General features: G+C 34.9%; 1 protein-coding gene across 1 annotated transcript; it reads right to left on the bottom strand.

Annotated features, from left to right (window-relative positions):
* Positions 1-1,420: 1,420 nt before the first annotated feature.
* On the bottom strand, positions 1,421-12,627 carry LOC132309025 (aspartic proteinase 36-like). Its single transcript, XM_059807380.1, has 10 exons — positions 12,374-12,627; positions 11,098-11,227; positions 10,728-10,978; positions 10,407-10,634; positions 4,345-4,507; positions 4,050-4,123; positions 3,839-3,935; positions 2,861-2,927; positions 1,895-1,966; positions 1,421-1,599 (listed from the first exon to the last, which is right to left on the bottom strand). The coding sequence occupies exons 1-10, from the start codon at positions 12,625-12,627 to the stop codon at positions 1,421-1,423; spliced, it is 1,515 nt and encodes a 504-aa protein (XP_059663363.1).
* Positions 12,628-13,364: the final 737 nt, after the last annotated feature.

Genomic DNA, 13,364 nt, shown 5'->3' with positions numbered 1-13,364 from the left:
AATCATAAAGGTGAAGTCCATCACCTACTTGTGTCATGTCAATCAAATAAAGTGAATGACCTACTATGGTTTCAGGATGAATTTGTGCTACATATATCAGACCACTATACAGATAGATGATATTTTGTATTAGGAGTACGGACTTTATATATTTATTTTATGTGCCATGGTATGAGCTTGAGTCTTAGGACCATAGTTAGGGCGCGTATATCGCTTGGGATGGATAACTGGACATAGGTATTGTTCCCTGGTAGGTCTAGGTACTCATGCCCACCTTAGGGTGCGTATTTGCATGTTGCCTTCTATTCAGGCTGAGACAGACCTATTGGACTAGCGAGCGTCCTATTAGTGTGCACTATATACATATATGGACTACTCTAGATATGGTTGAGTCTTCCTAGGATGTATCTGCGTATCGGATTACTGTTTGGATTGTAGTAGATCAGGACTTGCATGTGGGCCTGACCCACTCCTTTATTTTTCAGGTGTTCGTCAGTTCCAGGGTTAAAGCTTGGACGTGCAGAGCAGATACAGATATTCATTCCTCCGACTATGTAGGAATCTTCTCTATGTTAGCTGTAGAATTTATTTCTATGATTTAAACTCCTATTTGAGAATTTTATAAGGGGTCCAATAGATGGATTCCCGAGTTGTAAACTTACAGAGGTTTTGAAGCTTGGATTTTTATAATTATATTTGGAAGATATTTACTTCTAGTTCCTTTCAGCTTCTATTATTTTTATTTCTTAAATCAATTTTGTATTCCGTGTTCGATTTAAAATACTTTAATTGTTTGATATCCCTCGGACTCGGGTCGGACTTGATCAACCCGTGTCTCAGATCCGAGGGGTATCACACTCCCTATTTATAGGCACCCCCATCCCTAATGGACGCTAAGATGCACTCCAATCTACAGTGGAGATCGTTCCTTTAGAACTTTCTCCCATCTTCTAAACACTTCCACTATAATGTACATAATTGTACACATATCTACATCATTCTAGAGCTCTCCAAACTACTCCACACAACTTTGGAGAACTCTAAAATCTTCCCATGCCATGTAGACGCCATGCATCATCTACTCAGCGCACGTGTGTCTCCTGCGTGGCGTAACCTCCAAAGATGGGGCGTGACATTAAGCTATCACTCAATTTTCATTTTTATTCTTCTTCTTAATTCCATCAATCCAAACATAATGTAAATGTTACAAAATATTAGGGTGTGTTGAAGAATCAATTCTTACCCTATAATAAATATTGTCCATTTATTTCACTATAATCAGCTGTGTACAGTGCATGATAGAGGTGTGTGCATGCAATTGAAAATAAACATTACACATTCTAATTTTCTGTGTCATTCATCATTACAGGCACTATACAGTGGCATAAAGAATGGTAGCATAAACCTTTTGAACTAGATGTTACAAAAATGAGGAACTGCAAAACACTGGGAAATGGAAGAGGAAAGCCATTATGATGCTTGGTATCAGCGTGTAGAGTGTGCTTTGCGATGAACTGCTACCAGCACTATTCTGATTTGCATTGACAAGTTCGCTTTTACTGGCACTCCTGGATGCTGATACATTCACTGGTGATGAACCTAATGACATTAGTTGAATTATATTAGGTTAGATACAATTATCAGCACAATATTCTAACTAATTGCGATACTATAAAGAATGAAATTGTTCCATCAGTTATTGATTTTCTTTTGCTCTGATTTAGTTTATCTGTTTGAAGGTCTACATAAGATCTAGCATTCTGTAATATTGATTCTTTTATAAATTTACTTCACACTGATGAACATCTAGCAAATTAAACAAAAGTTAAGACCTCTCACTTTGATGAGGTGTCCAAATTAATGTTCACCTTCGAGTGGGGACACGGAAACTTACAATTGTAGTTAGCCCATCCGATCCTTTGGCGTGCCAGATCATAGACTATGATCTTGTCTTTGAGAACAAGGTCTGTAAAAAAAAATTTCCTCTTATGAAGCTCTCAATACAGGCTATAAGAGAATAATTGCAAGAAATGGAATTTGGGTTTGGACACTAGAGTTAATATGGTTTTGGAGCTTATCAAGCACTTGAAGACACACTGCAATGCTTGGACATAGTAGGTTTCTACTTGCATGTCTACCTATTGAAGTCATTAGTCTAGCAACACAATGTATACTCGAGGTTGAATAAGGCTCCTAAATCTGAATTTGAGGTTATAATAACATAAACAGGTCTGAGTTAAGAGGAAAAAAATATTTTTACATGCCTCCCTCATGTCAGAAGGAGGAGCTGATGCATCGTCTTCCAGTCTTACTTTCTGAAACTGGGGATTCTATAATAAGATAGTATTTTGTTAATTTCACGAAAAATTCTTAAAAAGATCCCCATGGATGCACATAACGAAATGAGGGTTGGAAGAATAGCAAATTAATGGATTAAGTAATAATTTAAAGGGAAACTGTAAGCAACTGACTGAAAAGAAATAGAAAAAATGAAAAACAAAAGAGCAATAGTTACAAAGAGGGAGAGCAAACTGACTCAGCCCATCACAAGCACAAAAGAAATATGGTAGTGAGGACGGTTCTAAACATGCAAAAAATGCCACAGAAACATGGGCAGAAGTAAATATGAAATTTTGAGTTGCACCTTGATCACAAAGTTTAAATTCATAGACTACCATTAATGTGACTGAAAAAAAAAAACCATGTTGCAGATGTATGCATACATGTGTATCTGTGTGTGTGTTTGTGTGAGAGAGAGAGAGAGAGAGAGAGAGAGAGAGAGAGAGAGCACTGATTTTTAACAATAGCCTAGTCTATCAAGTACTTTACTGAGAAAAGCCATTCAGTTCCATACTCATACCTCCTAAAATTGTTAGTCCTTGAGGCTGACTTTTCTGAAAGCCAAAGCACCACACACTAGAACTACCCTGTAAAAAAAAAAATGTGGCCATTATAGTTAAGAATTCTGTAGACTATAGAAAACTATAAAACTGAAGATAAAACCTATCCATGTTAGATCACTGATAGGACTGTAGATTGTTTGGATATATATCGGTTTTGCAACAAAGTCGCAGCTGATTATTGCATAGTAACTCCAACAAAGAGATGACAAAAGAGGAGCATTGGAATGCATACAAAGGAACATTCAAGGAAGACATGTATTTGGACCAGCTAATTTACTACATATATAGTTTCACTATGCTAAAAGAAGAGCTGCAAAAGATGGCTACGATTATAGCTAACCAAACAACACTTAAAATATTTGTATTAAGGAGATCACCAGATTACAGTACTGCAACTCTATTCCCCACAAAAATGAGGTATCCTCGAGAATTTGGACACTACCTCACTATCATTAAAAGCTTTCTTCATTATTATGAAGCAATAAAATTGAGCAAGTGTATCAAGATTCGCAGATAGTATGGCTAATCTTGGTCAAGAATACAATAGCTTCAAAGATCATATCTACTAAGACAAATACTTTCTTAAGGCGCCAAAAGGATCAACAGGTAAGGAGACATAGCAACTGCATTCTGCAACTAAAAATTCATGCACTTGTGTCATTAATGAGATTTAGAAAGAGAGGATAGTTGCAAAAAGGTTCTCCACCACACTGCTTCTGGAAATAAATGGAATACAAAGGGATAATATTTGTAATACAATACTACTAAAACAAGTGAAGTTGTGAAAAAAATTATGAGAGCTTGTCCCACAGGGAGGGACTAAATCATCTACAACAGTGCCCAGCTACATAAAGAGATAAGAACAACTTATTGAAAATAACCTCTTTACAAGTTAAAAGTAGATATCTCAGGTATTAAACTAACAATGGACTCACATTGGAGTTATGCTGTATAAGGTAGTCCTGAGGTTTCAAGCTCATGGATGCACCACCAGCGAAGTTTAAACTAACTGTAGGAAATGTCTCTGAGACACTGAACATGGTAAAAACCATATGCTTCAGATGTTAAAGCAATTATAAAAGAAATCATTACAAAAGATCAAGATGTCAATTAGATGCAAACTAATATAAGTCTTTGTAAAAATACCTGGAGGTGATTTGAAAACACTGAGTTCCCTTGACAACAAAAAGGTGTGCTGATCGAGAGACAATCCCTGTAATCTGCAAAGACAAGCATATCACAACCATAAAAATTGCATCAACAGTTTCATGGTACTTTGATTATATAAAATTATAAACGACGTTTAAACACTATGAAGTTGATAATTGCAAACATTGCTGGACGAGCATCATAACAATTTCCAGACATAGATTAATAAGAATATGATAAGTTTTTTTTTTTATATGAAATACGTCTGAGAAGTTGTTCCGCTGTAGCTTACAGAATTGAGTAGAGGATCATAAGCTTCTTCTGCAAGGTATACCAAAGTTGTCCCAGAATCGACTATGGTTCCCCGGTTGTTTGATGTCTCAAATGCTGCTGGATTAACGGGCAATATCTTCCCATTGACAGCAACGCTCTTCAGATTCAAATTATAATGTGGCCTGAAAGTTTGGACATAGAAGTTGAGCATCAAATTTAATGCAGGATCAATGTCCATATGTTTCAAAATATTTGAGCTTTTGTAATTAACAGGAAAAAGGGAACAAATTTCCAATACCTGACATTTTAGTGAAGCTAAGAGCTGTTTAACAGTAAGTGCCGGAATGCTAAAATATTCATAAACCCATGGCAAAAACATTGATAGACACATAAACGCCTGTGTGACTGAAGCCTTAAAGTTACAAGTATTTCACAGTCTCAATTCTTTCTTAAAATTTTTGTTTCTTTGGCAAAAGTGGGTTAAACATCAGAATGAAATTTCCAGAAGCCTAATTCAACTATCAAACCCATCCTCGTATTTCTCAAGATTTAATTTCAAAGCAATCAAACTTGAATGTAAGTCTAAATTTGCTTTTTAGGCTAGTATATGAAGTTAAACACGAAAACTAATCAGATGAGATTGTTGTGTTCAATAGCATCTTCTACATTTATCAGCCTAAAATTCTTACTATACACGTGCTTCTGTGTTAGTGAACCGATCAATCCAAATTTATTGATGATCAAGCATACCTCACTAAGAAATAGAACCATGATCGAGGTTCAAGTTTGGCTCATTGATTGATGAACATGAATAAAGAAGCATCTTCGAGCTGAAATTGATCTTCTCATGAGCAGCTCCATTTATTCAATCGTCCATCAGTAATGTTAATCTAACTTCCTTGTTAATTAGATATAAGTAGAATTTAATTCAATTTAAGAAACTTGAAACTATCAGAGAAGCTTATTTGATGATAACAAAAATTCACTCTAATTTAGGGAAAATAGTAATTGAGACACCTTGGTCTTTAGTTTCATAATTTATGCGACTGCTTTCAGCAGTCATTCACAAATTTACACCAACAGAACTTCTAAAATTGCCTCCAATCTATATTCTATTTCAGATCCGGAGAAAAAAGAAATAAGGAGATGAAAAAGAAATATAGAACAAGGCAAATAAATTATTAACGACAACAAAAACCATTAGCACCAGCTTTAAGGATCGCAATATGGTTGCAAATGTGACTGCTGATATGGTTAGAACTAATTTACTTAAAATACAAAGGAAAATATCAGCAGTCACATTTGCAACCATATCGCGATCCTTAAAGCTGGTGCTAATGGTTTTTGTTGTCGTTAATAATTTATTTGCCTTGTTCTATATTTCTTTTTCATCTCCTTATTTCTTTTTTCTCCGGATCTGAAATAGAATATAGATTGGAGGCAATTTTAGAAGTTCTGTTGGTGTAAATTTGTGAATGACTGCTGAAAGCAGTCACATAAATTATGAAACTAAAGACCAAGGTGTCTCAATTACTATTTTCCATAAATTAGAGTGAATTTTTGTTATCATCAAATAAGCTGCTCTGATAGTTTCAAGTTTCTTAAACTGAATTAAATTCTGCTTATATCTAATTAACAAGGAAGTTAGATTAACATTACTGATGGACGATTGAATAAATGGAGTTGCTCATGAGAAGATCAATTTCAGCCCGAAGATGCTTCTTTATTCATGCTCATCAATCAATGAGCCAAACTTGAACCTAGATCTTGGTTCTATTTCTTAGTGAGGTATGCTTGATCGTCAATAAATTTGGATTAATAGGTTCATTAACACTGAAGCACGTGTATAGAATATCTCATAGGCGAGCGTTCTTCGCACTTGTCCTACATCGAGGCAGTGTTCTTGTCATGTTTAAACTTACTGATAGCTTATTAATAGTCTGACTGCCATTTGAGGATGAACTTGGTAAGGGCACTATTCTAAGAATGAAATCAACTCACACCAGTTCGTAGAATCATAGAAAAGATTGGATCCACTCCCCTCTGCTGCAATGCATAAGCCATATTGTAAACTATAATCTATTAGACATTCCAATAATAGCTATCCCAGATACCCAAAAAATGAATAGGCCACTTCAATCATCACATTTTATGGTTTTAAACCATACCAAGTAGTTACCTCCATTTCCACCACAAGTTGATGTCTCTTTCATTGGAGACCAACCATCTAAATCCTCTTCAACTTCTGAGTTGTGTATGTTTCTTAACTTCTTCTGTCCCCATCCCACACCTACTTTAACAAGAGTCGATCTGCATATTCTATAGTTTTCCTAGTGGAATTGGGAAACTCGGGACTTTCAGCAAAAGAACACAAATTATTAAATCCAGGATAGTTGTCACTAACTCGCAAGCTTGTAGCTCATTAAAACACATTGTAATGTCATGATATGTACTCTAAGGGGGTGTTCAGCCGCATGGAATTGTAGCCTTGGAATTTGAGAAAATTTTGGTTCAATTTTCTGAGTTGCTTTTCTCCATTTCCACCAATTCTAATTCCAAGGCTTCAATTCTATGCAGCCGAATACAGCCTAAATGGAAAGATCAACTATATATCACCAATTTATAACAAGACATGGCAAAGCTTTGTAGTAGTGAGGGAAATTTTGGTTATTTTTATTATTGGTTGGTGTAGAAACTGAAGAGGAAGAGAGAGAACGATGGAGGCTACAAATTCATTTTCTTATTTTCTGTCTAAAGCCCTAATACATAAGGTGCTTATATAAGAGGAAGAATCCTCTATTTACACACTGGCCTCACATATTATAGAGAATTACAGAATACCCCTGAATATACATAATTACATTCTAACACTACCCCTTAAGCTCGAGAATAGATATCATATAATCCTAGCTTGGAACAAATAATCTTCAACCTGTGATGACCTAGAGCTTTATTAAACATATCAGCTAGTTGGTCTTCAGATTTCACAAATGGAGTACTGATATTCCCAGTCAGTATCTTCTCTCGAATGAAGTGACAATCAACTTCAATATGCTTGGTCCTCTCATGGAACACAAGATTAGATGCAATGTGAATGGCTGCTTGATTATCACAGAACAGTGGAATAGGGGATTTGACTGTCAACCCAAGTTCCTCCAAAAAATGTTGTATTCCTGTCAACTCACTAGTGGTATGAGCCATTACCCTATATTCTGCGTCGACATTAGACCGAGCTACCACTGTTTGTTTCTTACTTCTCCATGTAACAGGATTCCTCTTACAAATGTGCAAAAACCTGTAGTAGACCTCCTATCTGAGGAGGATCCAGCCTAGTTAGCATCTGTAAAACCTTCGACACTGAGATGACCATTCGATTTATATATTAACCCAAACCTTGGAGCTTGCTTGAGCTATCAAATAATTCGTAGGACAACATTCCAATGTGGTACTCTAGGAGCTTCCATGAACTGACTTACGACACTAACTGCATATGAAATGTCAGGTCGGGTAATAGCGAAATAAATTAATTTCCCAACTAAACATTGATATCTACCAGGCTCATCAAATATATCACCCTTATCAGACAAGAGTTTTATATTTGGATCCATGGGAGCATCAGCGGGATGACCACCTAGCATACCTGTTTATTCTAATAAGTCCGGCACATATTTCCTTTGAGACAAACTTATACCTTTCTTGGATCTAGCAACTTCAATACCCAATAAATATCTAAGTTTACCCAAGCCCTTAGTGTGAAACCGATTTTGCAGAAACAATTTCAACTTAGCAATGCCTTCAGAGTCATTGCCTGTAATCACAATATCATCCACATACACCACAAGAAGAATGAAACCAGCTTTGGTGTGCTGGTGAAATACTGAGTGATCTGTCTGGCATCTGTTAAGACCAAATGCTAATGCTGCCTTAGAGAATTTTCCAAACCAAGCTCTTGGAGATTGTTTCAATCCATTCAAGGCCTTCCTAAGGCGACAAACGGTATAGCAATACTCCCCCTGAGCAACAAACCTAGGTGGTTGCTCTATATAAACTTCTTCAGTTAAGTCACCATATAAGAAGGCATTTTTCACATCTAATTGAAACAACGGCTAGTTACAATTGGCAGCAATGGAGATGAGGACTCAGATAGAAGAGATCTTAACAACAGGAGAAAAGCTCTGATACCATGTAGAAACTGAAGAGGAAGAGACAGAACGATGTAGGCTACAAATTCATTTTCTTATTTTTTGTCTCAAGCCCTAATACATAAGGTGATTATATAAGAGGAAGAATCCTCTATTTACACTTTGGCCTCACATATTATAGAGAATTATAGAATACCCCTAAATATACATAATTACATTCTAACAGTTGGAAAAGGATGTGTGGATGGGAGATGATTGGGGGGTGGGAGGGGTGGATGGGAGATCGTAATGCATAACTGCATGAGCACATCAAGACTTGTAATGAAGCAAATAAAGTTTTTATACTAACTATTGATAAAATCAGCAATTTTTTTAAGCAATATTTTGAAATTAGTGAATTCACCACAAGGTTCAAGAAATAAAAAACAGTAAGGGTTTAACTACAAAAGGCATCATTAGTTCGACAGTTCAACACTAGTTCATCCAACATCAGCATAAATATTTCCAATTTTTCCTTTGTTTTCCAGCTTATATATAATATTTTAAGTACAAGTAAAATTATAATTTTCAAACCATATTCTGACTTATGGATTTGCTTGATCAATCAATATATGATCCATCAAAGTTTTTAATTATTTTTTCAATCAAAATATACAGATTTGAGTCCTTATCAAGTAAGCATGATAAGTTATACAATCCTACCAAAATATATGCCTAGGGAAATGTTTATTTAAGATCAGAAAATAGTCTACACACCAAAGCAACCATCAAATGGACTAACATAATAACATAACCACCTAGTGATTTACACAAAGGTAACATGGCGATCTACCAAGTGAATACTATAACGAGGCCTCAAGTCTAGGAACAAGGCAGCTATTCTGGCCCAAGTAAAGGCATGCCAACTGTAACTCACGCCTTTAAAGTCCCTACAAATCCATATATCCCTGCTTGTTTAATCCTTACATCAAGAAAATCAGAGGCAGCTAGCTTATGGAGCGAGTAAACAAGTATAGTGGAAGAAACTAATTACCTGCTGAGGGAACATGATAGTTTATGGTCCACAGACCAGACTTTAAAGCCAAAACTTAGTTTAATGTCTTATGAGTTGACATTTTCACAAGGGAATTCCAATTGTGGGATATTACCTATGTTTTCCAACTAGTTTTGTTTTATTTTTTTCCCTGAAAATTGTATGTCAGTTATCAAAGACAAAATCCTAATCTGTTCAGACTTCGTATTTGGATTATATTTGTTATTACACCATGATCTGGTAACTCATTCTCTCACTTTCAGTTATTACACTTATGGAACTGTCAACATTTTCCACACAATAAAAGATGACTTAAAGCATTATTAACTCAAATGATCTAATAAGTTTAAGATGGGTCTGAGCAGATAAGTTATCTAGTTCAGCAGGAATTACCGTAATTAATGCTTATTATCAAGCCTTCAAGACATATCCATCTCTAAGTTAATTTTCATTGGGAAAGTTACATGAAGTTAGAGATACCCAATGATTTTCACCTTTCAAAACCAACTGATTATGCATATATAAATGAATAAAGATCAAATAATTATGCATAAAATTCATATTATATCAACTAGTGATCTAATGTTTAACAAAAACAAAATACATAAACTTTACTGGTTCTGAGCTAACACCATTTCAAGTATCTCAATTCATAACAATGTAGAAATAGATTGAATAAAGATGTGTTTAGTGTAATATGAAATATTTGCAAGATGAAGCCACCAGGAAAATGTACTTGGCAGGAAAGAGACTATTAACAGCTAGACTGATATGTCCAAATCAAAAAGTAAATAACAGTACTGTGCTGAACAAATTCCCATAATTATGGTGTAAAATGAAATCTGAAGCAAAGATAAAACAAATATTAGGCCACAACAGTTTCTTTCTAGCAGATAGAGAACGTACTGTGATGGGACAAGTGGACTATAAACTATATTTGGATCCACGATCTCACCGAAAACCAATGTACCTCCACCATCATTATCTCCCTTCAAGCAATGGGAGAACACATATGGGGTATTTCCCTTGGAGTAAAGTTGTGAAATGACAGATAAACCCCGCTGCCCGAACCCAAAGATCCCATCAACTGCTCTATCCGACTTAATCAGGTCCCCAGTCCGCGTTGTGCTACAGCTGCTTGATAATCCAACAGACAAGCAATGACAGGTTAAAAAAAATAAAAGGCGCCAAACACCATTTTAACTTAACAGATTCATGATAGTTCACCCAAAGAGAATGGAAGTCGAAGAATTTGAAGTCGAAGAATTCCCAGCAACTGTGTTGAAATGCAGCTCATCTGATACATAATAACCCAATGTCCCACTGCCATCTCCATACTGGAATGAGTAATTGCACCGATCCTTTTTCTTAGAACAGCCAGCGTCTGAGGATTGAGCTCCAAGAGCACATCTTTTGTCAAAACAGGAGATTACTGATGCTGTAGATGAGCTTGAAGGGTTGAAGGAATTGATTGGAATCTGACCAAAAAAAAAAAAAAAAGATACAAGAAATGAAAATTGTAACACTTCCATTCTACGAGCCTGACAATATTGAAAGAAAGCACAGGACTATAATAGCTAAGGAGAAGTTGTTTTACTTTGAGTCCACTAGATATGGGGCAACTGTTGCAGGCATTGCAGTTGACCCACAAGGCATCACTTCCAGTGTCAATCTGAACATGGAATTCTTTTGGAGGAGATCCCAATTGAACTTTTGTGTAATAAAGCCTAAAGCAAAACCATTAGTTCTAATTTGAAAAATATGATCAAAGAGCAATATGTATTGAACATCAAGAGGATAGATACCCTATCTAAAAATAAATAAATATAACATAATCTAAAAAGGAGCAAAACACCATTCATAGAAGCTCATTAATTCATCTTAAAAAAATAAAAAATAAATAAATTAACAAAACACTATATCTAGCATTACATATAGACTCTTGAAGTAACAAAGAGGGGTAAAACAAGTATCTCCTTTACCTCTTAAAGTAAAAAGTGAAAGTTTGAATCCGGTAAGAATAAACAAGTGTGTGAGTTTTAGCCTCATATCCAGATTACTTTCAAAGTGTATATATACAAGTTTACATTCAATTGAATTGAGCAACAATTCAGAGATTATGATTCCAAATATCAAGGGAATCTTTAGATTGTTCATTAAATATAAGAAATCATAATCATAGTCGACCGGATTTGATACATCTCCTCCAATAACAATTATCCTATTCATTTTCTCCTTTTTCTAGTGTTTCATTTTCTCCTCCAATAACAGGTGGATTTTTTTTTTTTTTTTTTTTTTTTTTTTTTGAAATGCGATCTAGGTGGCTTTTGTTTTCTCTGTTTTATATGGATTATGTTTTGCCTTTTCTTCTTCGTTTTCTTTTTTTTTTTTTTTTTTTTTTTTTTTTTTTTGGCGTCTTTTGCTTGTATTCCATAGAATGTGCCCCTTATAATTTTGCTACATGAATAATTGGGGAAAAAAATTATTAAAAAATAATAATAAAAGGAAAGAAAAAGAAAGCAAACGGACCTTAAAAAAAAAAAAAAAAAAAAAAAAAAAAAAAAGTGAAGACCTATAACATTAGGCAAAAAGAGAACATGATAAGAGTAGCTAATTTATTATTATTATTATTATTATTTATTTATTTTGCAGAAGAGTAGTTAATTTGAAAAGGACACAAAACGTGAAGAAAAATTAGAATACTATAACATAAAACAGAATAAAACAGGTAAAATTATCAACCATTTCCTGATTGCATGGAACAATGAATAAGAAGAAGATTAGATACCCTGATACCCATAATTCAATGTATATATATATATGTGTGTGTCTATATATACATATATATGTAAAACGGAAATTGATAGGATTACCCAACAAGGAAGGGACTATAGGTGCCCAGGAGGGAAAATTCCGCGATACGACCTGAAGACTGCAAAATTCGACCGTGCCTTAACATGTCACGAGCTCTGAGTTGACTCAGTTCTTCGACTCTCTGATTAGCCGGAAAAGCTCTTGAGAGAGTCAGAGTCGCCGGAAATTCACAGAGCACCACCGCCTTGGGCAGCACCAAGGCGGAAAACGCCAAGAAAATAAAAATTCCGGCAAAGGGATGCGAACCAGCCATTTCCTTGGCTTTATTTTCGCTCTCCCTTTTCTGACTCTGTCTCTCTCCCCCCCTCCCCCCCTCTTCCCTTTTCTTTCACCAACAACCGAAACAAACAACGGTCGGAATAATGTTATATACAACATTATATTATACACACATTGAATTTAAAATTATTGGAGAATGAAAGCGTGTTACTCTGCATCTTTCCGAAGAGAAAGAGAGGAGAGAGATACAACCACCTGTAACAGAAGCTTCCAAAATTGGATTTCGTTTTAAGTCTATTTATATTCCTAATAATGTGTACTTGTACCTCTTTTTTTTTTTTTTTAACCTTACGTACGATGTGTTGTTGCACGTGCCTTTTTTTTTTTAAATCAGAAGTTGCACGTGTCCTTTATCTTCTTTTCTCTTGTACAATATTAATTTATTTTTTATTTTATTTTCAATAAAATAAATAAAAATTTGTAACACCTCGGTACCAATTTTTTATTTTTTATTTTTTTAACCACTAAAATTTAAACCCACTAGCATATTCTCTCCAAGTCCTTTATAGAAAATATTTGGTGTGTGTACGTGCAAAAATTTGTTCAAAACTTAAAATATAATGAATAATACACAATATCGTAAAAATTACTCTCTTATTGGAAGATCTGTGCCTTTATTATACAAATATTGAATTAGGCTAGAACTCGTATTGTTTGTCCTCCAAATTCTTATTATATAGTATTTATTTCTCGTACTACAAGTTTATATAA

Source organism: Cornus florida, unplaced genomic scaffold (assembly GCF_030987335.1).
Source record: "Cornus florida cultivar Cherokee Brave unplaced genomic scaffold, ASM3098733v1 CherokeeBrave_3.0.0_Hap2_Chr05, whole genome shotgun sequence".
Classification (NCBI taxonomy): Eukaryota; Viridiplantae; Streptophyta; class Magnoliopsida; order Cornales; family Cornaceae; genus Cornus; species Cornus florida.
This window is presented reverse-complemented; position numbering and strand designations above follow the sequence as displayed.